This window comes from Garra rufa, chromosome 18 (genome assembly GCF_049309525.1).
Source record: "Garra rufa chromosome 18, GarRuf1.0, whole genome shotgun sequence".
In the NCBI taxonomy this organism is placed as follows: Eukaryota; Metazoa; Chordata; class Actinopteri; order Cypriniformes; family Cyprinidae; genus Garra; species Garra rufa.
Window position 1 is genome coordinate 27,974,206 of NC_133378.1, and position 26,729 is coordinate 28,000,934.

Genomic DNA, 26,729 nt, shown 5'->3' on the forward strand with positions numbered 1-26,729 from the left:
CTCCTTTTTTCATACTTTTTACATACTACTCTTTTTTTTTCAAAATATGTTACTCTGGAGCACAAAACTAGTCATAAGGTTAAATTTTATATTTATATATAAACTGAATAAATAAACGTTCCATTGATGCATGGTTTGTTAGAATAGGACAATATTTAGCCGAGATACATTTGAAAATCTGTAATCTGAGGGTGCAAATAAATTCAAAATATTGAGAAAATCACCTTTAAAGTTGCCCAAATTAGGGTCTTCGCAATGCATATTACTAATCAAAAATTAAGCTTTGATATATTTATGGTAGAAAATTTACAAAATATCTTCATGGAACATGATCTTTATATAATATCCTAATGATTTTTGGCATAAAAGAAAAAAACAATAATTTTGATCTATACAATGTACTTTTGGCTATTGCTACAAATATACCTGTGCTACTTAAGACTAGTTTTGTGGTCCAGGGTCACATATTAATAGTTTATTTGTGACCCTGGACCACAAAACCAGTCATAAGGTTAAATTTGACAAAACTGAGATTTATACATACATATGAAAGCTCGATAAATAAGCTTTCTATTGATGTATGGTTTGTTAGGATAGGACAATATTTGGCTGAGATACATCTATTTGAAATCAGAAATCTGAGGATGCAAAAAAAATCAAAAAGACTGAGAAAATCACCTTTAAAGTTGTCCAAATTAGGTTCTTAACAATGCATATTACAAATCAAAAATTACATTTTGATATGTTTACAGTAGGAATTTTTCAAAAAATCTTCATGGAACATGAACTTTACTTAATTTCTTAATGATTTTTGGCAAAAAATAAAAATAAAAAAATTTGACCCATGCAATGTATTTTTGGCAATTGCTACAAATATACCCCAGCGACTTAAGACTGGTTTTGTGGTCCAGGGTCACATTTTGTAAATTTGCTGTTTGTATTTGTTGCTCTCGTTTTAAAAAGAATGAATAAAAGAGGCATTCAACCCAGTATTGGCAAATAAACACACAAATTATAATATAACTTGTTCCACATTTTATTGCACAATAATGGACATTCAAGTAAATGAACAAGGTGTTGAATTCAAGTAATCGAAAGAACAAAGTTTGTATATTTAGTTGTCACATCCATAAACAAAAAAATTGTAAATCTTTTAAAACAAGATTATAACAAATAAACAAACAAAAAAAAAAACTAAAGAAGTTACAAAAAAGTAAAGTATTCAAAAAGAGGCATGGTCCTTATTACATCATGTTGTGGTGAAATAATGATCCTGGCTTGCAGAAATACAGAAGCACATTACACATTGCTAAATGTCTGTGAGTGTGGTTCTTGTATTACATGTAAACATGATTAGGCAATGGTAGCACAACTATTGACAACATACAGTGCTTCCAGTGGATAAACTGCCGTTGACCTGAGTTCTGCTTGTTCATGGTCTTATTGCGCCACCTAGTGGCACTATAAATCATGCTCCTAGACACTGGCTCAGCCTGCAAGCCTCTCACTGAATGTAATTGACTAGTCAGGTTTTGAAGCACAATCTGAAACACATGGTTCGTCTTCTTGCCTCATATTCCTCTGACTCAGCGTAAACAGCTTTGTTTACATCAACACACCTTTTCTTGTAGTGAATGGGCCTCAAACAACCCGTTTGAAAACTTGCTTGCAGACTTGATCTTCACAGTACAACTCCTATTGGGTGGAGAGGTATGATTAGTGAGGTGATTAATCAAATTAGCTTACATTTTTATACTGTAAGATGGTCCATTCACACTTACCAAATGAAGTTTGTCGTCCTCGATCCAGTGTGCCCAACCTCTGTTCTTCTTCTCACCCTTTTGAATGCACACCAACTTGTTCCCCTCCCATGTCACCAGAGACTAGACAAATAGATGCATGTATAGCTTTAAAACAGTGCATTAAGTGCATCCTCCATATTGTCTTTTCAGCTAATATTTGTATTCAAACAGCCTGAAGGGCTTGTTCTTGTGCTGAAAATGAATAAATAAGGTAAGATTTTACCATGTTCTTACTACACATTACATGATGTAACAGTAAAATATGTGTTGCAATATAAAGATAAAACTTTGTAATACCTTGCAGTGTTTGTCATCCAGTCCCTTGGTGAACTCTTCAAACTCCTCGTCGATTCTGAAGGAGAAAGTGTAGTTTCTCAAGGTGCTAAGAGTCTTGACAACATATCGATCCCCCACCGGCTCGATCACTTTACGATGTTTTAGCTTCAGGGCGATCTTGCGGGTGTACAGACTGATCCCTGTGAGAAGACAAAGTTTAGTACCTATTACTCCTGACATACATTCAAAGCTAGAATGTTTTGCACACTATAATATAACATAATATCATAACATATCATATAAACATGCCATAAGAAAGCAATATGGCAATTTAGCAACAGGGATAGTTCACCCAAAAATGTAAATTTGATGTTTATCTGCTTCCAAGATGTAGGGGACTTTGTTTCTTCAGTAGAACACAAACGAAGATTTTGATGTATGTGAATGCACTCAATACAGTTGAACGTTGAGGTGGATCAGAGGTAAATAATGATATAAATACTGTTCAGTTTCTTGCACAGACCGATCGTTTTTGTGTCTTAACACCTAAATGTATCGTCACGAGCCGCAGGGTTTAATTTGGTTTTGTCTGTTTGTTTGTTTTACTCTCAAAGATTTGGTGCCCATTGACTGCCATTATATGACTGACAGACTGCAACGGTTTGAGTTCAAAATCTTTGTTTGTGTTCTACTTCAGAAACAAAGTCTCCTACATCTTGGATGCCCTGGGGGTAAGCAGATAAATATCCAATTTTCATTTTTGGGTGAACTATCGCTTTAAGAACAATTAAGTGAAAAAATAATGCACTCTTACCTAAAGCAATCATGAATCCCTCCAAGTTGACATTGCTCACCATGTCCCATGTACCACAAAGGCTTACAGGCATTTTGTTAACCGTCTGCAAATTATTCCAATAGACAACAAGGTGAAAGATGCAAGGTGCAAGGTATGACAGACAGAAGCATTCCCAGCACTTATATGTGTTTTGAGGTGAGTGGGCGGTTCTTAGTATTCTACGTATTCTAATTTGTACGTCGTCGACTCTTAAAAGGTCATGCCTTACGTAAACGTGTGCGCAAATAGCTTGCTAAAACACACCCGTAAACACAATAGTACCTGTTTAGACGTTAAGTTAGTCATAAAACATGCAACGCTTCAAATACATTACAAAGTCTTTATATCGTCGTAAAAGATGTTTACACTTCCTTAATTGCGTTAACTTCGTTTGGATACCTTCTATTTTTTCTATTCTTCCTTGTAACTTGGAACAAAGCTTTCTTAACAACAAAAAGAAAAAAAGTTCCATTGCTGTCAAATGATCCCGCATTCGACATCATCATCACATGACACCACAAAGAAAAACAGTTACGCACATGAAATTACTGTGAATTTCTTGAAAGATAATAGGTGTTAGCTAAAATAGAATTGAGTGGCATTATGTGAATAAATTAAATCTGCTGTTGTGCATAATCTGTTTAAGTATAAATCACATGACTGATTAAATCTGATCACAATCTTCAAAACTACAAGGTGTCAAATGTAACTTGGAAGTCAATATTACGCCTGCTAAGATGTTTTAATTATATGCAAATGTAATCAAGTAAAGTGACACACAATCAGCAGGCTAAAACACCCGTTAATTTTGATAACGAATAGGGGAAAAACGTTCAATCATCAGTTTTGTGAGTCACTTGCGTAGTCTTTTCCGTGTTTATTATTTCTAAATCTGTCACGAGGACATGCCTGAGAGCTGAGGGGAATATAGTTGACGACGGTTGTGTTTGTTTTACGTTTGACCTCCACAGGAAACAATTTCACTATACGCAAGGCAGGAAGAAAGTTTTCGTAATCGCGTTATTTTGGGAATTCCCTCTTTTATTTAGTCTGTGTGAGGTAAAACAAAAGGTTTCATATATTAGCACTGATCTAACAGGTCTTCAGATAAAGATCGTGTTCTAACAATGGAAACGCTTGTGAGCTTTACGGTGTGTTCACACGGGGCGCAAGCGTCAACGCTTAACGGAAGGCGTGGCTGACGTTCATGGTCATAGCAGCGTCAGCCAGTGAAATGCTGCTCTTGAACAGGATGAACGTGATTGGCTGCCTCCTGGCCACTGTATTTGCATAGAGCGATCTGATTGGCTGACGCGGCGCTTCACTGGCGTTGCTCGCGGCAGAAGTTGAAAATTTCTCAACTTCTGTCGCGAGCAACGCGAGTGAAGCGCCGCCGACGGATCCACAATTCCTTTCGGCAAAGCTTGACGTCACCCATTCAAAGTCAATGGGAAGCGTTGACGCTTGCGCCCCGTGTGAACACACCGTTACTGTCGAATTGCTCGTCTTCCCATGCCAAGATGTCAGCACTGCAAACGCACTGATAAAAATATCTGATGTTTAAATGCTTATAGCAAATGTTCACACTTGTCACACAAATGTCACTGAGTATATGTGGCATAGCTTGAATTCTAGAGCAACCTTCATGACCCTTAACACTTGTTATGCAAGCATTTTAGTTCACATGGTAAAAAATACACTGCCAGTCAAGATTTTAAATGTTTCTTTTTTTTAAGAAGTCTCTTCTGCTCACCAAGCCTGCATTTATTTGATCCAATGTACACCAAAAGAGTCAAATTTTGAAATATTTTTACTATTTAAAATAACTATTTTTTATATTAATATATTTTAAAATGTAATTTATTCCTGTGCTGAATTTTTTAACATCGTTACTCCCGTCACATGATCCTTCAGAAATCATTCTAATATTCTGATTTGCTACTCAAAAAAACATTTTTAAATTATTTTGAAAACAGCCGAGTAGAATTTGTTCAAGTTTTTTTGATGAATAGAAAGAACAGCATTTATCTGAAATAGAAATATTTTCTAACATTGTCTTTATCATCACTTTTGATGAATTTAAAGCATGCTTGCTAAATAAAAGTATTAATTTCTATCATTTCCTTCCCTCCAAAAAATTTACACTGAGTCCAAGCTTTTGAATAGTATATTGTATAATGTTACAAAAGTTTGTTTATTTCAGATAAATGCTGATCTTTGGATTTTTCTATTCATCAAAGAAAAATGTACTAAAATGTTTTAAATATTGATAATAATACTACTACTAATGAAAAAGTTTCTTGAAGAGCAATTCAGCATTAGATTTCTGAAGGATCATGTGACACTGAAGATTGGCATAATGCTCAAAATGTAGCTTTGATCACAGGAATAAATTACTTTTTAAAATATATTCAAATAGAAAACATTAAATAGTAAAAATATTTCAATTTTACAGTTTTTGCTGTACTTTGGATCAAATGAATCCAGACTTGGCAAGTGGAAGAGACTTCTTTAAAAAAAAAAAAAAACCATACTGTTCAAAAACTTTTGACTGGCAGCGTATGTATTATAATAAAAAAGACAAAAGAATGATTGTAAACAGATTTTCCATTTATTAGCAGCCAAAAGGAACAACATTTATTGCTTCTTGAGGTAAACAGTGAACTTAAAAGTTAAAAACTATTTACAAATTAATTTCACAAAATTCATCATATATTATTGATCATACTAAATCATTCATGATACAATGCAGAGCAATCACTCCCAACCAAATGAGTTCAAGAAAGCAAAATGAACTATGAATCAAGTGTCAGTTAAGTTCAATGGATAACAGAGCAGCCCTCTATCAAAGAAACCAGTTCAAAAGCAGTCTAATTAGTGCTGGTGTATCTCTGAAAAGGAGCGAGGATAACATCAGCATTCTTCTGCTCACTCTCAGCGCTATACAGACTGCGTTCTTCAATGTAGCTCACCACAGGGTCGGGCAGCAGGTAGCGTACACTCTGTCTTCTTCGCAGGGCACGACGCACATGGGTGGCTGAGATCTCATTAGTCACCCATTCCCGAACCAAGTGAATGTTTTTACGGTGTTTGTATAGCACATCTGACTGATTAATAAACTTCTCAGGGTCACTGCCACATCTGGTGATGCACGCCACACCATAGCGTCCCACTATCTCCTCAATGTCCTCTGGCTTCCACAGGTTGGGGACGCCAAATGACTCCAGCACATCAGCACCACACAAGAGGTTCAGATAAGGGGGGTCTAAAACATAGTATTTTTCAGACAATAATGCACAACATACTAGTGATTTTGACTGGTTTAAGCATGGTTTTGTTTTTATAAAAATATGTGCTCCTTTCTAAAGCCAACTGGGCAAGCCAACATTATGTTAATTACAGTATGGTTAGGCTGTTCAACTGGAACTAAATATTATTAAAACATGAAGACGTACTATAAAGCCGCAGCAAAATAAAATATATTTTCAAAGTTTGGGATCAGTAAGATTTTGAATGTTTTAAAATTAAAAAAGTCTCTTATGCTCATCAAGGCTGTATTTATTTGATCAAAAATACAGAACAAAACTGTAATATTGTGAAATATTATTGCAATTTAAAATACTGGTTTCCTATTTTCAATGCATGAAATGAAAACATTTATGGTAAAATTGTAAATGGTCCCTTTTCAAATAAATTTTAATATAATAGATTTTTAGCCATTACGTCAGTCTTCAGTGTCACATGATCCTTCAGAAATCTTTCTAATATGCTGATTTATTATTAATGTTGGAAACAGTTGTGCTGCTTAATATTTTTTTGGAACTGATGATAATTCTTTAATCAATAAAAAAGCTAAAAATAATTTATTCAGAATAGAAATCTTTACTTTAAGATAGAAAATAGTTAACCATTTAACACATCCTTGAAGAAAGAAAGAAAGAAAGAAAGAAAGAAAGAAAGAAAGAAAGAAAGAAAGAAAGAAAGAAAGAAAGAAAGAAAGAAAAAGAAAGAAAGAAAAAAATGACCCAAAAATTTTGAATAGTATTGTATATATTTTAACACAAAGTTTCTATTTTAAATAAACACTGTTATTTTTAACTTTTTATTTATCAAAGAATCCTAAAAAGGTATCACAGGTCCCAAAAATATTAAGCAGCAAAACTGTTTCCAACATTGATAATAAATCAGCATATTAGAATGATTTCTGAAGGATCATGTGACACTGAATACTGGAATAATAATGCTAAAAATTCAGCTTTGCTTCACAGGAATAAATTATATTTTTAAGTATATTAAAATATAAAACTGTTGTTTTAAATTGCTATAACATTAAAAAAAAAATACAGTTTTTATTGTATTTTTGATCAAATAGATACAGCTTTGGTGAAAAAAGATTTTTGGTGGAATCTTTTGGTGGAAAGACTTTTAAAGTCAAAGAGACATGAAAACCTAATCAGCAAGAATACACTAAATCAAAAATGAGAGTAAAAACACTTAAAATATTACAAAAGATTTCTTTCTCAAACAAATGCTGTTCTTTTGAACTGTATATCCATCAAAGAATACATAAAAATATTTTAAGCAGCACAGCTGTTTTCAGCACTGATATTAGGAAATGTTTCGTGCATATCAGCATATTAAATTAAATTCAGACCGTTCACGTGACACAAAAGCCGTCACAAGAATAAAATGCTTTTTAAATTATATACAAATGTTTTACAATGTCAGTTTTTATTCTATTTTTTGCCTTGGTGAGCATGAGACTTCTTTTTAAAAACACAAAAAATCCTACAGACCCCAAACTTTTGACAGCTAGTGTGACAGCTAGTATTTATTCAGTTTATACATTATACATTTTATATTTATTTATATATTTTATAGTTTTAATATTATACTTTGTTTTCATATGTATGTAATATTTACATTTAATACTTTTATATATACTTTTAAATTGTGTTACAAAAATGTAAATACAAACTTGAAGTTTAATTTTAGTATACTATTAGGATTAGTTACTGCTGTCAAAATCGGTGCTCTCTGCAAAGCTGCAAATCCAGCGTGAAACACTGGTCTGTTCTCAAAAGGAATTTCACCTTTCTCTTCATTAGTTGTTTAAATTCTCACTTATTATTACACCTTTACAGTTGCTTCAAAGGGTTCCACCAGCAGAGGAATGCTGTCAGACAGTGCTGAGAGATGCAAATTGTGTTGAACTGTGTAAACACTCATAAATATACCTCGCTTTACATTGTTTCTCTGCCGTCCCGAGGGCACATCAGCCGTTAATTTTATTTTCTGTTTTCAGGTATTGTGACAGAGTGGCATTCTAAGGTAAACACCCTTTTAAGTGCCCTGAGCAGCAAGAACATTTATTTTACCTCTTTTTATTATTTAACCATACCTGCTCCCGTGTTATTAGAAGAGCTCTGACGGATGTTTTCATTTTTCTCCAGCTTTCTCCTCTTCCCACACTTCACTGTGTCCACATCGTCATTGTTGTTCTCACTGGAAATCAGTTCTGCATGATGGTGCCTAGTAAAGATCAGAATGATCTGATTTAATGTTCATTTTGCAAAACATTTTAATCATTTTGACGTAGTAGCACATCAAATATGACGTCCAAACACATAAGATCAGATGGGACATGGAACACATGCAATAATAGAAAACACTACAATAGGTGCAAAACATGGGTGTGTCAGAATTATCTTTTACTTCACCCAAACTGAAATCTCTACAAGCACATGATCTTAAGATGTTCTCACCGAACAACTTTGGCTGTCTCCACCCACTCCGGCTGCTGGCTCTCCCAGTCATCCACTGTGATCCAGTCCGAGTTTTGTGTGGCTAGTCTAGCCATCTCTAATCGATGACGGGCTTCAATCAGACCTTTCTTTTTATAGCTATCTCCAACTGGAGAGATTATGCCTTTCACCACTCTGTATCTTCCTAAGTCAACAAAAAAGTTATGTATGCTAAATATGCATGTTTGATGAGCGATAACAAAATGACCTATATAGCTGAAGTCAAAAGTTTACATACACCTTGCAGAATCTGCAAAATGTTAATTATTTTACCAAAATAAGAGAGATCATACAAAATTACTGTTATTTTTTCATTTAGTACTCTCCTGGATAAGATATTTCATGCAAAAGACGTTTACATATAGTCAACAAGAGAAAATAATAGTTGAATTTATAAAGAATGACCCTGTTCAAAACTGATTTTCTTCAGAAAATGTTTCAGGTCCCACAAATTCTTTAGTTTTCAGCAGTTGTGTGTATTTGAAGCCTTTCCAACAATGACTGTACGATTTTGAGGTCCATCTTTAAAAAAAGTGCTTCAGAAGGAAACATGAAGCATTAAGAGCCAGGGGTGAACACTTAGAATCTAAAGATCAGGGTAAATTTAACTTATTTTGTCTTCTGGGAAACATGTAAATGTCTTCAATAGTTTCTGAAGGGCAGTACTAAATGAAAAAAAATATTTTTTAAGATAAGAAAAATGTACACATCTTCATTCTGTTCAAAAGTTTACACCCCTGGCTCTTAATGCATCGTGTTTCCTTCTGAAGCATCAGTGAGTGTTTGAGCCTTCTGTAATAGTTGCATATGAGTCCCTCAGTTGTCCTTTGTGTAAAAGACAGATCTGAAAATCATACAGTCATTGGAAAGGGTTCAAATGCACAAAAATGCTGAAAAACCACAGAATTTGTGGGACCTGAAGGATTTTTTCTGAAGAACAGCAGGCAGTTAAACTGTTCAGGACAAACAAGGGACTTGTGAACAACTATCACCAAACAAAAAGAACAGCTGTGGATCATTCAGGTAACAACACAGTAAAGAATCAAGTGCATGTAAACTTTTGAACAGGGTCGTTTTTATAAATTCAGCTACTATTTTCTCTTGTGGACTATATGTAAACGTCTTTTATGTTAAATATCTTATTCAGGTCAGTCCTAAATAAAAAATAACATGTATTTTGTATGATCCCTCTTATTTTGCTAAAATAATTAACAGGGTTATGTTCAGTAGAACAATAAAAAACTCATACAGGTTTGGAACAACTTGAGGGTGAGTAAATGATGACAAGTTTTGGGTGAACTATCCCTTTAATCTAATCATTTTAAATTTAAACAAACCAGTGTCTTCAAGGTGATCCCGAGCCAGTTCGAACATACGCAGGTGCATGTTTGTGATGGGGTTGAAGGACCCGCATGCCAACAGCACCACTTTGGTTTTTTCTTGTGATGTCATTGATCATATGAAAAATGCTGTCTGCAGAAAAAAGCAATCTAGGAAGAAATATATAGTCAACATATTTTATATACACTACCAGTCAAAAGTTATTGAACAGTAAGATTTTTAATGTTTTTCAAAGAAGACTCTTCTGCTCACCAAGCAGAATCCATTTGATCCAAAGTACAGCAAAAAACAGTAGAATATATTTCTACTGTTATTATATACAGTTAAATATTTGTACTATTTAAAATAACTTTTCTATTCTATTAGAAATTAACACGTTTATTAAAAGGATGCTTCAAATTTAAAGTGATGATAAAGGCATTTATAATGTTACAAAAGATTTCTATTTCAAATAAATGCTGTTCTTTTGAACTTTCTATTCATCACAGAAACCTGAAAAAAAATCTACTCAGCTGTTTTCAACATAATAATAATGTTTTTTGAGCAGCAAATCAGAATATTAGAATGATTTCTGAAGGATCATGTGACTGGAGTAATGACATGACAATGACACAATAAACACAATGAATGTAAATAAATATTCAAATAGAAAAAAGTTATTTTGAATAGGAAAAATATTTTAAAATATTACTTTATGCAAATATTATTTTGCTATACTTTGGATCAAATAAATGCAGGCTTGGTGAGCAGAGGAGATATCTTAAAAAAAAAAAAACATTAAAAATCTTACTGTTTAAAAACTTTTGACTGGTAGTGTATGACATACATATACAAATTAATAAAAAAAAATAATAAAGCTTTGTTTCTGGATTTACTGTTAAATATACATTTTACCTAAATGGAAATCTCAACTAAATATCGTTTCCTTCCTCAAAGGTGCTACTATAGTTCATGAGGAAACTGTATTTTATTTAATAAAAACTATTCTTAATTATACAAATGGGTTTAGGAATGCTATGCTATACAATAAAACGCCATTACACAAATATGTGCAATAGTATGTCATCAAAACAGGACTAAGCATGTTTACTTCTTACCTATTCACCAAACTAGTCTCGTCTATTTATCTGACTGCAGTGGTTGTGCTTCAGTAAAACGTTGTTTACGTATCGTAAACAAACAGGAACACCGGCGAACGGTGAAGTTCTTAAAAATATTCGTATTTTAGCCTTGTTGTGACGGTTCTGGAACAAACGATCAATGCGCATGTGATCATGCGCACTTTCTACGTGTTCGTAGTGTGTTCGTGAGAATCAACTCTGCGCAGAGTTTACGCAGAAAAAAATCCATTGGATTTCTATTGAAGGTAAATAGTGCTAGCAAACCACACCTTACCAACTGGACTTAGGAACTTAAATCTTATTGTAATTTGGTCTTTATCAGTAGGACTTTTTGGAGAAAAAAGAACGGGTGAGAATTACTACTTGACTCACGTAAAATCACACCGTTTAGGACTCTACAGTTCGTGCTTTTGTTTGTTTATATATATGTTAGTGCAAGCTAAGCTAACTGCGCAGTGAGAGAGAATAAAGCAGTGACAAAAGAATGTAATTTATTTCATGGATGTGATACCAGATATGTATCTTGATACAGCCAACACTGTATACCAATTATAATCAGTTCAGAAATAACTCTGTATGAATTTATAACAGCTGTGCCATTCCCATGTGTAGTAACAATGTATGAGGAGATGGTGCTAAAATGTGATTATGCCTGTTATTTATTTAAAAAGATAAACGATGGCTTCTCGAGGGGCATCAGAAACAAGCAAACTAAGGCAAAACATGGAAGAACAGCTGGACCGGTTAATGCAACAGCTGCAGGATTTAGAGGAGTGCAGGTAATGACAGCCCACCGCTTCTCTACTCCACATTCAGTTACATGCTGAGAAAACTACACACTATTTCGTCATTTTTCTGTTGCAGAGAAGAGCTTGAAGAAGAGGAATATGAAGAAACCAAAAAAGAGACACTGGAACAGTTGAGCGAGTTCAATGAGTCTTTGAAGAAGTTGATGTCTGGGAATATGACACTAGTTGATGAACTGGGGGGAATGCAACTGGTAAGAATTCATTGTATTATTGTATTAAAGTTTATACATGGGCCATTCTACAGAATTGGTGCAAACTGCTGTCCCACATCCAAAAAACACATTTAAAAAGCATTCAAATCTTAGATTTTTACTAAGATTATTTTATTATTTATTGAGACAATAATATTTAAAATATCAGTAAGCTTAGTTAATATATATATAAAATAATCATTTAGAAGGTACTTTCAATTGGGAGGTAGCTGTCCCGAACCCTAACCCCTAAGTTTCAACTTATGAAAATGATATTGAAATAATTTTTGCCTTTTATTCCATTGCTTTTAAAAATATCTTTTTGATTTTTTTAAAAATGTAGTTCAAAAATGTTTTATTTTATATTTTCTTTGTAACTTATGAAACTGTGTACTGAGTTAAGGGTATGAATACTTTTAATACATTTGTAAAATTTACACTCCATACACCTTAATAATGACAAAGCAAAAAACAGATTTGCAAACATTACAAATTTATTAAAAATAAAACACTGAAATAAGTACATTGCATAAGTATTCATACCCTTAACCCAGTACATAGTTGAAGCACCTTTACAGCCTCAAGTCTTTTTGGGTATGATGTGACAAGCTTTGCACATCTGCATTTGCCAATTATCTACCATTCTTTTGCCTCACCTTTTCACCTCTCAAGCTCTGTCAGCTTGGATGGGGGCTGGCAGACATTTTCTAGAGCCCGAGTTGTTCCAATCGTCTTCCATTATGGATAATGCTTCTGTGAACCTTCAATGCAGCAGATTTTTTTCGGAACTCTTCCCTAGATCATTGCCTTAACGCAAGTCTCTCACTGAACTCTACAGGCAGTTATCTTGACCTCAGGACTTGGTTTTTGCTCTGATATGCATTTTCAGCTGTTAGACCTTTTCTTAGAGGTGTGTGCCTTTCTGAATCATACTCATTCAAATGAATTTGCCACAGTTTAACTCCACTCGAAGTGTAGTAACATCTAGAAGCAATATGAATGCTCCTGAGCTAAATTTCAAGTGTCCCAGAAAAGGGTATGAATACTTATGCAACAGGATCTTTTCAGTTTTTTATTTTTAATAACTTTGCACAAAAATTAAAAACAAATATTAAATATTTTTTGCTTTGCCATTATGGAGTAGGGAGTGTAGATTGATGTGGGAAAAAAGTAATTAAAAGTAGTTTAACATAAGGCAGCAACATAAAATGTGAAAAAAATGAAGGGGCATGAATAATTTCGCAAGGCACTGTACATACAAAATTTTTGGAAGCTTTTTTTCAACTTTGAGTTTAAACCAATTCTGTAGTCTGGCCAATAATGTGTTTTTTTTATTACTGTACAAAGAAATCTAGACTGACGTCTACTAGTATAATTATTTATGTATGCTGAAAGATCAATTATGTCTCTAAATATTTATCAGGCGATCCAAGCTGCCATCAGCCAGGCATTCAAGACCCCTGAAGTCATTCGGCTGTTTGCTAAAAAGCAGCCAGGGCAACTGAGGACAAGACTGGCTGAGGTGACAAGCCCTTCTTAAATATTAACATTTTCAAATATGCAAAGACTTGTTCATATGATACTGTATGAATTCAGATGGACCGTGATGTGATGGTTGGAAAGCTTCCTCGGGACGTGTACACTCAGCAGAAAGTGGAGATCCTCACGGCTCTGAGAAAACTTGGCGAGAAGGTGAGGAGGCTATTACTGACACAAATACTCTCGCATCTATTTTTAAACTCACGTGTTAAACTGTTTCTGATATCTGTAACTTGTCTGAATGCACAGCTGACAACAGAGGATGAAGCTTTTCTTGCTGCAAATGCTAGTGCCACTCTGAGCCATTTTGAGAAGGTGACTGCAAGCCTGGGTAAGATGAGAAGCAGCATATTAAAGCATATTTTGCTTAATAAATACTTCTTTAATAATTAAATCTATCTTACCTTTCTAGGATCTGAAGATAAGATAATGGCATTGGCCAGTTCTGGAGTTGGGAAGACCTCAACATAAAGGTTACCTGGATTGACATTTATTCTGAGTGTGGCCTAAATGCTGTCCGTTCATTTTTCAGTATTTACAGTCATTTTTTAAACAGTGGTTGCAATTTGTACACTTAGGAAGAGAATTGTCAGATTGACATCATGTGGTCACACCCTAATGTATGTATATTGGGATTCATCAGACATTTGTATTGTATGCATCCTATACATTTGGGTACAGTGAAAAAAATGTTTACATTTTCAGTGAAATGTCTCAAACCTTTACACATCAGTTTAGAGTAGTTCTTTTTTTCTGAATACACAGAGGTAAGATTGTCTTTATTCAAAAAGTTCTTGATTTATTTTTAACCCTCTGGTTTTTATTAACCTGTTTGCCAATAAGCCTTTTGGTACTAGTGTTTGATAGTAACATAGACTGTAATTACTATGCATTTTAATTGAGTTTGTCATTTTTTAACCAGTGTGAAATTTGTACATATTTTGTATTTGAATATATTTGGTGATCAACATCTAAAAAGTTGTGTTGTCTTTTTTCTTTATTTAAAATAACTCAAATAAAGTATACTGAATTATCAACTAATATGTTATGATAGTGTTTGGTTCAAGGTACAAAAACAGGTTTGATCTTTGCAAACTCCATTACAGACTGGATTGTGATCTTTGGAAAATTGTTATGAATATGTCTATAAACCAAATAAGAAATTCCAAATTCCACACTTCCAATTTAAGATAATATTAAAAATGATCTGTCAACCTAATCATTTTGCTATAACATTAGCACTGATGTTTTATAGATATGAATATAAACACTAGGTGGCACTCTAGTCCTGTCAACATTACTGTGGTTTGTAATTCACCTTCATCATAGAGGCCTCATCGAAGATGAAATACGTGAGGAAAGATCAAGGTGAATGATTAAAACCCTTCCGATGAAGAAATATTACTTTCCTTCAAGGTTTAAAGAAAAGACTATGGTAGAAGCTTTTAAACGGTTACACAAATATTGATGGATTTATCAACCTTATTCTTCGACGCAGAGAAAAAGCCTATGGGCGAGACTTCGGTTCATTAACCGCTAACGTTAGTGAAATGACGAGAAGACGTACAGTAAACGGTAAAACGGTTTGCACTGGTGTTTATAATTAAGATAATACATTAAAATAACGTGGTAAAACACACCAATTTGAAATACCAAACAGCAAAACGAGCTGTTGCGGACAGCTAAAAATAGCTGGACGTGGATGAAACGGGAAGGTAGATTTATAAAATGTACTAATGGGAAAACGGGAAAAATAAGGTGGGTGGACTATATTTTACTTATATAAAGATTTAATACATTATATTAAGTGTTTTCACAAGGCGTCATCAATTAGCCATATTGGACGCACTGAGCGAAATGCCACTGAAACGAACGAAACTCGCATATTTCGCGGATTTTTGCTGCTGAAAATGGTCAATTATTGTCGTGTTTTGGCCTGTACTAATTGGTTAGACCGGGAAAAACTGAAGTAACATAGATTGACAAAAGTTAGAACAAATCAAGTAGAAGTGTGCAAAAACTATCTGAGGAACAAAGGGCTTTTGTGGCTGGCCAAACTGAACCAGGATTTCCAGGGCAAGAATCTTGACAACATTCATGTTTGTTCTTATCATTTCCGGTCAGGAAGGTGAAATATTAGGCAATTTTTTTCATTAATACTGCTCGTACATATCATTACCACATATTGACGTTAATTTGTCAATATACTGTGCCCTTTCCTGCTTACTAAGTCCTTCTCTATATGATTTAGCAGCTTCTACGTTTTTTCTGTGGTTTAGACATAAATAAGCATGAAGAACCTGTTCAATGGTACATTAACTATGCAATCCATGCAGTTGTTTACTTCCGAGTGTTGCCAATAATGGCCATGCATCCAGGTAACTGACCAGATGAAGACCCAAGTACAAACCCTATATAGGGAAATATCGAGAAGAATGTCAACATAGAGTAAATGGTAAAACTGTTTGCATTACAAACCACTGTGTTCATAATTAAGATGGCACATTAAAATAGTGTGGTAAAACACACCAATTTGCAATATCAAACAGCAAAATGAGCCGTTTTGTACAGCTAAAAATAGCTGGACGCGGATGAGACCGGAAGCCAGACTCATAAAACTTACAAATGGCCATGCCAGCTCTTATGGGACAAGTAAGGTCTGTATATTTTACTTATTACATATACAGATTTAATACATTAAAAAATGTTTTCATGTAAACAATGCCACTGAAACTAACTAAACTTGCATATTTTGCTGATTATTGCTGCTGAAAATGGTCAATTATTGTCGCGTTTTGGGCTGTACTAATCGGTCAGACCAGGAAAAACATTTGGAGTACTAAAGACTGACAAAAGTTATAACAAATCAAGTAGAAGAGTGCAAAAAAAAAAAACTGAGGAACAAAAGGCATTTGATTTCCAGGGTAAGAATCTTGACAACATTCATGTTTGTGCTCATCATTTCCAGTCAGGTAGGTAAAATGTTAAGCTAATATCTTAAATAATACTGCTCGTATGTATCTTTGCCACCTATTACTGTTAGTTTGTCAAAATACTGAATATTGAAATGTAAATGTATATTCATAAGATTGTGCTAATGTAAAGGTGGGCATAGACAGAAACTGTGTAAGTGTGTATCATATATAAATTATAAAGCGAAATAATCGGAACTCAACACTTTATTCCCATCTCATCCTTTATTTTGTTCATGAGCAAGCATCAACTTCACTATAATTATTCCTCTGAATAATAGAAAAGTGAATGAGCTGGAAGGCAGCATCCAACAGTTCTACAACGTCCCCCGGTTTTCATTTCTAGAGCAAAAAAATAAAAGTAATTCAAAACGTGAACAATGACCACCGAAGGCTGCAAATCTGAGACAGATCATCTTTGATTCAGTAGTATCGCCAGTATCCTGTCCCATCGACGCCAATCCAAACCCACAGTACCATGTGCCAGTTACAGGAAATATTTATATCTTGTGTTGTGTTATACATGCAAAGACAATGCCCCGTTTAGACACCCACCATCTGCAGCCGTTCACACTCGGCACAGACTGCTTATTTATTACGGAAAGGTTCTGCGCCAGCGTCTTAAAACCACATGACAAAAATCACATCTGAAATACAATTCACATGATTTGTTTTTTTCCCTTGAGAACCTGCAGATGAATATTTGCGTCAGGGGGAAAGGAGGGAAGATACAAACAATTGTGCGATTTTCAGTACAAACATTGATTATACTAAATTTGGTCTCATGGAATGGTCTACATCGATCAAACGCTTTTTGCAAGTTGAGAATACACTGTGAGAGAGACTATTACATTGGTGGGAGAAATCATCATGTATCTGCTTCTCGTGAATTTCATGCTGCCCTCTACAGCGTTTTCAGGAGATACACCTTTCACTTTACACACATACCCCACATATGCTGCCTATAATAATGTACATCTTTTCCAAGTGGATTTCCTCAAACATAATTTAGTACAATATTCATCGATGATACAGTATGGACCTATTTTCTCTACACATCAACATGAACACAAGACATCTATGCAGGACAGTTAAAAAGTCCACTAGCTGTTGATCCCTAACAGAAAATTAAATAAAAGTAAAATCACTTCCCCATACCTGTAAGAAATCTAATATTAAATAATTATAAAATGACAAAACCGCAACAACTAAAATGGCATGGATGAGTGTTTGGTTAGTTGTGTTATTAATGCGCTGTGATAGGCAAAAGGCACTCCCAACTCCACCAGCTGAACTACGGACCTCTTTTGAAAAGTCCTGTAAATTTTGAGGGGGGACCTGATGACCAAAACATACATCAACTAAAACCTACAAGAAAAATCTCCCGGGTCACAAAAATAGACCTTCTCGACAACTCGTACCTCTTCTGACGTAACATAAAATATATTCATACCACCAATCATAACAAAGCCTCATAGCTTAGGCCTTAAACTGAGAATATCCATGCATGTAAACAAAAAAATCTGAATGTAGTACCCTAAAGCTTCACGTCCGTCTTTACTACACAATCAAACCATGTACAATCTCCTAAATAATAACATTCTTTTTCAAACCCAATAGAAACGGATTATTATTTCCCCAATAGTTAACCATTTTCAGAGGGGTGCATCCCGAAATGTCCAATCACAGACTCTGAGGAGAAATGACCTGCAAATCTGGAGTAGATTGATAGTGTCACCAAAACGGAATAAAAGTTTACCAAATGTAAACAAATATCTTTACACAACTCTACAGTACAGTTCCATGTACAATAAAATCCAAAAATATTTGAAGCTTTAAGAGTTGAAATTCATTTCTTTTAATGATAGGAAAATTAGCCCTTGCGATGCTTTTAGGGGCCTTGAAATGAGAAGAATAATGTGGGTTAACCCTGAAATTTTAAAATTAAAAAGAACTTTTAAAAATACAAAATCAGAGGTGTGCGTGTTTGTGTGTGTGTGTGTGTGTGTATATAATTAATTAAAACAACCCCTCATAATTTTGTTCATACAACTGACCACCTCAAGCCAGTGTTTTAGCGACAGAGGTCTGTTAAAACAGCACACAACAGACCTTTCAATGCTCACATTAATCACCAGCGCACCCATTTTCCTTGTCATTTCGGTCATAAATGTTGAGAGTGCGTACTGTGATTCCAATTGGTCGCTATTTATTACAGAAAATACAAGCACTATCACTTAAGAATGGCTTAAATAACTGCAGTGTGCCTAAACTGTACAACATACAGTACCACGCGAAAAAAAACAAAACGACAACTGTATATTTATCACCTGAATGTGATTATTAGTCCCCAAAACGTCACTGAATTAAAAACATTGAAGCCTCGGTGTAGCATTTGTGCCGTTGCAAGCCCAGCTAGAATTAGCATATGTAAAGCCAAAGCACTGAACCAACTCCAACACTATGAAACGAAAAAGATGCACACCCACCTCCAAGAGAAAAGACAAAGTTAATTTTGCCACAGAAACCTTAGCCTCTGTCATGGGTTTCTCTCTGTGAAGCGGACGTCTTTTGTACGAGATTTCTGAAACATGCTAAGAGCATCTGACATAAATATTCTACAGCAGTGTCTTTTTAGATACCGGAAACCGTTGGCTAGGCTTTCACTAACACGTTGACTAATTACATGGTTGTCGTATTTACAAAATATCAAAAAGCTGTTGTTTTTTTCCTTCCATACCCATGATTGCAAATTTTGCCATGCAATATAAAGTGAAAGAAAGGAGTTTTCCTCAAAATTCCTGTAGCAAATCAACCTCATGTGCAAGGAATATACATGAAATCATTCTCCAAAGCTCGACTTGAATGTAAAAGTGCAGGGATGTGAAAATGCAAAATGCGAACGTAGGCCGGGACTCCCTCGGAAAGGATTCAATAAATTAGGAACTTGTATTGAGATAGCTGTGATACTATACTACACTGAATACCACCACGATAAGATGTCGATAGGGAAGCCTCGGCGGGTGGAAATGAAGCGGACTGCAACACCTGTCACGACAGACACCGGATATATTCGCATCTATATTGTACATGTATTGTATAATTGGTTAGTTTTCAGTGTTTTCCGCGTTTTTACGCATGGCTCCTTAGGTAGGGGGAACTTGGGTGTCCCTATTGGCAGAGGGATGTGACTGTGCATGAGTGGATTTGTCATTGTGTAAGTGTGTGTGTGTATGTATACGTGTGTGTGTGTGTGTGTGTGTGTGTGTGTGTGTGTGTGTGTGTGTGTGTGTGATGGTAGTAGTGTGTACTGTGTGCTCAGGAGGATCAGTAGGTGGAGTCGTCCCACTCCAGCTGCTGCTGTCTGCTCGAACCCTGCTGGTCTTCCTGTTCGCCACCCTCATCTTCACTGCTGTCTGACTCTGCACTAGTAATGTCGTCTTCCTCATCTCCGTCCTCGCTTTCTTCCTCTTCTTCGTCACCTTCCTCTTCGCTGCTGTGCTGATCCTCGTAAGTCTAAGAGGAAGAGAGAAGTGGATGTTCTTTAAACTGTATAGTAGATGTATGCGGATTTATATAAGAGTCGATTTATGAGGAAATTGTTCTTTTTTTAAAACAGGGTTTCCACTGCACATACACGGTCCACTGATGTTGGTTATTGATACATGACATGAAATAAAATAATAAAACAGATTTTTACTTTTTTTTAGTGTTTTATTTTGACTGTTTTTATTTTAGAATTTGTTTTTATTTATATAGGGCTGCACGATCTGGATGTACATGGTCCACTGATGTTGGATAATGTCACATGACATGATATCACACAAAAAAATCAGACTGCTTTAAATAAATTAAAATAAAATAAATACCTAACCCTTTTCAGTAAGTGCTTCATTTGGACTGCTTTAAATAAATTAAAATAAAATAAATACCTAACATTTTAGTAAGTGTTTAATTTGGACTGTTTTAAATAAAACAAAACAAAATAAAATAGAAAAATTCCTAACCTTTTTAGTAAGCGTTTCATTTGGACTGTTTAAAATCAAAAAAAATAAAAAATACCCAACCTTTTAGTAAGAATTTTATTTGGACTGCTTTAAATAAAATAAAATACATAACATTTTAGTAAGTATTTCATTTGGACTGTTTAAAATAAAATTTAATAAATCCCTAACATGTTTAGTAAGTATTTCATTTGGATTGTTTAAAATAAAATATTTTTAGGAAGTATTTCATTTGGACTGTTTAAAAAATAAAATAAAACCTTTTTAAATAAAATAATAAAATAAAAAAAATAAAAATACCCAATCTTTTTAAAAAGCTTTTAATTTGGACTGATTTAAATAAAGTAAAATAAATTTAATTACATTTAATTTTAAGTAATTAAAATTAAATAAATACCTAACCTTTATAACGTTTCAGTTGGACTGTTAAAAAAATAATAATAAAAAAATAGAAAAATACCTAACCTTTTTAGTGTTTCATTTTGACTGCTTTAAAAAAATAATAATAATAAAATAAAATACCCAACCTTTTTAAAAAGTGTTTCATTTGGACTGATTTAAATAAAATAAAATAAAATAAAATGATAACATTTAAGTAAGTATTTAATTTGAACTGTTTAAAATAAAATTAAATAAATACCTAACATTTTAGTAAGTGTTTCATGTGGACTGTATAAAATTAAATTAAATTAAATTAAATTAAATTAAATTAAATTAAAAAGACCTAACCTTTTCAGAGTTTCATTTAGACAGCTTAAAAAAAAGTCTAACCTTTTTAATAAAAGTTTCATCTGGACTGAATTAAATAAAATAAAACAAAATAAAAAATACCTATCCTTTTTAGTATTTTAGTGTTTCATTTGGACTGCTTTAAATAAATTAAAATAAAACATCTAACATTTTATACATTGTCTGAAAGCTATTGTTAGGAGGGTGCAAATAAAAAAAATATATATTGAGAAAATCTTTAAAGTTGTCCAAATGAAGTTCTCAGCAATGCATATTATATATTTACAGTAGGGAATTTACTAAGTATCTCCACATGATCTTTTATTTTTGTGTATATATATATATATATATATATATATATATAGATAGATAGATAGATAGATAGATAGATAGATAGATAGATAGATAGATAGATAGATAGATAGACACACACAACATTTGTGTATAATATTATATAATATCTAAAAAATATTTTAAAAAGAAATTAAAATTAAAATCAAACTGATGGTTTTACTAGTGAGCTTTATGAATCAAATGATCTCTATAAATGCAATATCCCTGAAATGACCTAATGTAATACTTCTTACAGCAACCATAATGCAAAAAACAACAGTTTAGTTGATAGAAAACAGTGGATAAATGAACCAGTACATTGAGGTTTTTGATGGGTTTAGCCCTCTGCTGCATTAACTATGTATGAGTAAACAAGCTCTGTTTCAACAACGTACCTCCATTGGGTTGACAGTAATGGTAAGGGCAGAGTCATCCCAGTCCATCTCATTCTCTTTGCCATTTTCCTGGTCCCTCATGGTGCGCTGGTGGGCAGCACGGATACGGAAGACGCCCAGGATGATCATAAACACCAGGAAGCTCACGCACACAACAATAACGATAGTGGCAGCGCTGGGGACAACTGTGAAGAGTAGATTGCCACAGATTAGCATTTGCCATTCAGGATGAAAATAAAACCTAAAAGAGGTTGTCTGAGGTGCCCCTCACCAGCTGTCCAGATGTTGTAGACAGCACTTGTATATAATCCCTAAAAGTGCGCCATTAAAAACGAGCTAAGTACACAACGCTCCATAACTGCCCTACTTTTTAAATTGACTTTAAGCTGCGGGAAAACTCATGGAAAGAAACTGAATTCAGTTTTGAGCTCGACATTAAACATCTTATTCGTTTGATTACAAAGTCTGGATTATCTTTAATGAGAGATTAGCGCAATAATCTAGGAGAGATACTATGCAGGCAATGAAACGCCTTTATCTCCAAGAGAAGCTGAACAGATGGATCAGAGGATGAGAAGAGAAGGAAATGGGGGGATGAAGAAGAAATACCTGAGGCTTGATGTGTGTTGACTAGGTTGTGTCCAGACAGGTCCACGGAAGCATGCTGTACTTGGTTGATGAACTGAGGCTGTACCATAGCATTGTTAGCATGATCCATGGGGTTGGCTGTATGGATCACGTTGACCTGATTACATAAACAATAAAGGCAGTCACAACTTGCATCTGCACAGTACAACACAATACAATTTGCTACAGAATCAGTCTCTTTATATGCTTATTTTGATATATCCTTGTATATAGCATTTTTATATTAACAGAACCCTTCAAATATAACTACTGATTTTTAGCATTTATATATGTACACATACACTGCCGTTCAAAAGTTTGGGGTCAGTAAGATTTTTAGATAATGTTTTTTTAAAGTCGTCTTCTCTGCTCATTAAGGCTGCGTTGATTTGATAAAAAATACGGAAAATATAGTCATATTGTGAAATATTATCGCAATTTAAAATAATGTTTTTCTATTTTAATATACTTTAAAACACAATTGATTTTTGTGATGCAAAGCTGAATTTTAAGCATCATTACTCTATCCTTCAGAAATCATTCTAATATGCAGATTTATTATCAGTGTTGAAAACAGTTGTGCTTAATATTTTGTTGGAACCTTTGATACTTTAAGGGTTCTTAAATTAAAAGTTAAAAAGAACAGCATTGATTTAAAACAGAAATCATTTGTAACTATAAATTACCATTTAAAAGTTTTTGGTCATTACATTTTTATTCTTTCTTTTTTTCTTTTTTTTTTTAAGAAATCAATACTTTTATTCACCAAGGGTGTGTTAAATTGCTAAAAAGTGAAAGCAAAGACTTACATTGTTAGAAAAAAATTATATTTGGAATAAATGCTATTCTGTTTAACCTTTTATTGAACAAATAATCCTGAAAAAAAGAATCACAGGTTCAAAAAAATATTAAGCAACACAACTGTTTCTAACATTGATAATTAAAGTAATAAATCAGCATTGTAGAATAATTTCTTAATGATCATGTGATACTAAAGACTAGAGTAATGGCTGAAAAAAATTCAGCTTTGCATCATGGGAATAAATCATATTTTAAAATAGAAAACCATTATTTTAAACTGTATTAGTATTTCACAATATTTCTAATTTGTCTGTATTTTTGATCAAGTAAATGCAGCCTGACGTAAGAAAACATATTACAGAAATCTTACTGATCCCAAACTTTTAAATGGCAGTGTACATATAAAACACTGAAAGCTTAAAAAAATGAATAGAATAAACATAGAAAATTATTTATTATTTTCTATATACTATATACTACAATTCATTATTAAACATTATTAAACAAGTCTCTTATACTCATCAAGGTTGCATTTATTTGACCAAAATACAGCAAAAACTGCTTAAAAAACATCGACAAATATTTTAAAATGTATTTTTTCTTGAGATGGCATTTTCAGCATCATTACTCCAGTCTTCAGTGTCACAGGATTCTACAGAAATCATTCTAATATGTTGATTTGGTGCTCAAGATATATTTCTTATTATAATCAAATGTTTAAAACAGTTTTGCTGCTTATCTTAAATTTCAGGATTTTTTGAAGAATAGAAAGTTCGAAGGAACAGCATTTATTTCGAAATAAAAATCTTTTATGATTATAAATGTCTTTATGGTCTCTTTTGATCAATTTAATACCTTCCTGCCAAATAAAAGCATTATTTTTTACAAAAAAATCTTACTGATCCCAAACTTTTGAAAGAAATTGTGTATATATACAGTTAACTGTAGGTAGCATGATATTTTAGCAGAAACTAAGGTTTAAGTGGAACATTTTAGTGAAGGTAATAAATTATTGTTGACATTGAGGACAGTGTGCGGTCAAACATACCTCAACTTTGAATTCATTGCTGATGTAGCGGCCATTGAGTTCAGAGCAGACGAGTTTAAACTTCCTGTCAAACAGAGCCTCTGTGTGCCAGTTCCTGTAGCGGATCAGGTGCAGGACCTGCTCATAGTTCGCCATGGTGTTAACCCCTGTGAACAAAGCCAAGCTTTAACTGTTTGTCAAGCTACAGCACCAAAGCTTTTAATACCATCAGATCAGCCTTTCAGCAAGATGCTGGATATAAACTACCAGGAACAAAACTCACAAATATAATCCGACAGAGTCAAAAGTTTTTGAACAGTAAGATTTTTTTTATGTTTTGTAAGCCTGCATTTATTTGATCCAAAGTACAGAAAAACAGTAAAATTTTGAAATATTTGTACTATTTAAAATAATTGTTTTCTATTTAAATATGTTTTAAAATGTAAATTATTCCTGTTATAAAAGTATTTCTCCAGTCTTCAGTGTCACATCCCTCAGAAATCATTCTAATATGCTGATTTGCTTTTTTAAGAAACATTTGTTATCATTATCAATATTTAAAACAGTTGAGTACATTTTTTCAGGATTCTTTGATGAATAGAAATATCCAAAGATCAGCATTTATCTGAAATAAAAAGCTTTTGTAACATTATACATTAAACCATTCAAAAAGCTTGGCGTCCATTTTTTTTTGTGAAAGAAATTATAGAAATTAAAAGTTTTATTTAGCGAGGACGCTTTAAATTGATCAAAAGTGTTAATAAAGACATTTATGGTGTTACAAAATATTTATATTTTAAAATAAATGCTGTTCTATTCATCAAAGAAACCTGAAAAAAGTCTACTCTGTTTTTTTGTTTAGCAAATCAGAATATTAGAACGCTTTCTGAAGGATCATGTGACTGGAGGGAAATTCAGCTTTGAAGTCACAGGAATAAATGACATGAAAATATGTTCAAATAAAAAAACAGTTATTTTAAATAGTAAAAATACTTTAAAATGTTACTGTTTTTGCTGTAAATGCAGGCTTGGTGGAAGCAGAAGCTACTTTTTAAAAAACATTAAAAATCTTACTGTTCAAAAACTTTTGACTAGTTATGTATACATCGGTTGTTTGTTGATGTAGATGGATGAGTACCTGTGATGACCATGCCCACGTTGGAAGAGCTCATCTCCAGAGCTCTCTGCTGGATTTGAGCCAGATCCACCTCCAAACTCTCATGATCTCCATTCAGCTCATCTCCCACCACAGTCACCTCACACGTGTCCAAATTGTGCATGATCTCCTCAGATACCACCGTCTCTTGCACTGCCAAAAAACAAAAACCATTTGTCAGTAAGTTAGAGCAGAACCTCGATTTGATTCAATTTAATCTGGGGAAAAACTGGGATGTTCAGAAACAGTCCACCAAGCAATTTTATGGCAAATATCGATTGCGAGGAGTAAAGTAATCTGTAAGAAACACAAAATGCAATGCACTAAAACTTAAAATGAAAAACATTGGCTATGAGAAAACCTTTTAGACTTTCTTCTCCTAAAGCAAAAGCTTCACATTTCATCCGAGAATCCGTTATACAGACGTCGATATTTCTACCACTTATTTGAATCCAAAAAATGCTCCAATAAACTGTTTAAAATGTGCATTTCCATTTAATGCGCTGTTCCAATTCCTCTTGCAGCCAATGTGGAAACTACTCCTGGTCAATCTGTTTTGTGATTCTGATCTCATAGCTTACATTCTTTACCTTCCTCAGCAAAATATGTGAATCTCACAATCCTAGCGTACCTGTGGGATCATCCTCGCCTTCAGCCTCAGTCTCAGCTTCCACCTCCACCTCACGTGTGATGGTGCTGACGATGCGCAGCTCAGGGAAGAGCGTGACGCCCTCTGTGCTCTCAAATTCAGCTGCTCCACGGGCAAAATGGTCGATTCCGCTGAGACTGATCTTTGGCTCCTCTGGCTGGAGAACCATCACGTAGCCTTCAGAGTCAGGTACGGAGATACACGTCTCCTCATTGAAGCATCTAAAGAATTACAAAAAAGGGAAAGCTTAATACATTCATCATTTTGACTGCACTCAAAATATGAAAAGATCACTCCTTTACTTCGTTTTTTGGGTGG

At 33.9% G+C, this 26,729-nt stretch overlaps 4 protein-coding genes across 7 annotated transcripts in view; 1 reads left to right on the forward strand and 3 right to left on the reverse strand.

Moving 5' to 3' along the window:
- Window positions 1-1,239: 1,239 nt before the first annotated feature.
- On the reverse strand, window positions 1,240-3,011 carry rbp7a (retinol binding protein 7a, cellular). The gene is made up of 4 exons (XM_073823268.1): window positions 2,893-3,011; window positions 2,100-2,278; window positions 1,782-1,883; window positions 1,240-1,695 (listed from the first exon to the last, which is right to left on the reverse strand). Exons 1-4 carry the CDS (start codon window positions 2,963-2,965, stop codon window positions 1,642-1,644), a joined length of 408 nt encoding a protein of 135 aa, XP_073679369.1. The 5' UTR covers window positions 2,966-3,011; the 3' UTR covers window positions 1,240-1,641.
- A 2,494-nt stretch (window positions 3,012-5,505) lies between these two features.
- On the reverse strand, window positions 5,506-11,305 carry nmnat1 (nicotinamide nucleotide adenylyltransferase 1). The gene is made up of 5 exons (XM_073823266.1): window positions 11,156-11,305; window positions 10,055-10,207; window positions 8,679-8,862; window positions 8,315-8,445; window positions 5,506-6,178 (listed from the first exon to the last, which is right to left on the reverse strand). Exons 2-5 carry the CDS (start codon window positions 10,167-10,169, stop codon window positions 5,784-5,786), a joined length of 825 nt encoding a protein of 274 aa, XP_073679367.1. The 5' UTR covers window positions 10,170-10,207; window positions 11,156-11,305; the 3' UTR covers window positions 5,506-5,783.
- Window positions 11,306-11,417: 112 nt separating this feature from the next.
- On the forward strand, window positions 11,418-14,755 carry lzic (leucine zipper and CTNNBIP1 domain containing). The gene is made up of 7 exons (XM_073823267.1): window positions 11,418-11,528; window positions 11,851-11,958; window positions 12,044-12,179; window positions 13,603-13,701; window positions 13,776-13,871; window positions 13,968-14,049; window positions 14,131-14,755. The coding sequence occupies exons 2-7, from the start codon at window positions 11,858-11,860 to the stop codon at window positions 14,187-14,189; spliced, it is 573 nt and encodes a 190-aa protein (XP_073679368.1). The 5' UTR covers window positions 11,418-11,528; window positions 11,851-11,857; the 3' UTR covers window positions 14,190-14,755.
- Window positions 14,756-16,895: 2,140 nt separating this feature from the next.
- clstn1 (calsyntenin 1) overlaps window positions 16,896-26,729 on the reverse strand; it is a 61,215-nt gene continuing 51,381 nt past the window's right edge. For all 4 annotated transcript variants that reach the window (XM_073822860.1, XM_073822858.1, XM_073822859.1 and 1 more), the window contains 6 exons: window positions 26,394-26,632; window positions 25,745-25,915; window positions 24,628-24,773; window positions 22,761-22,896; window positions 22,152-22,336; window positions 16,896-20,206 (listed from right to left, as the gene is read on the reverse strand). In XM_073822860.1, coding sequence (XP_073678961.1) covers window positions 20,018-20,206; window positions 22,152-22,336; window positions 22,761-22,896; window positions 24,628-24,773; window positions 25,745-25,915; window positions 26,394-26,632 — 1,066 coding nt within the window. In that variant the 3' untranslated portion in view covers window positions 16,896-20,017. The remainder of the gene's footprint in view (window positions 20,207-22,151; window positions 22,337-22,760; window positions 22,897-24,627; window positions 24,774-25,744; window positions 25,916-26,393; window positions 26,633-26,729) is intronic.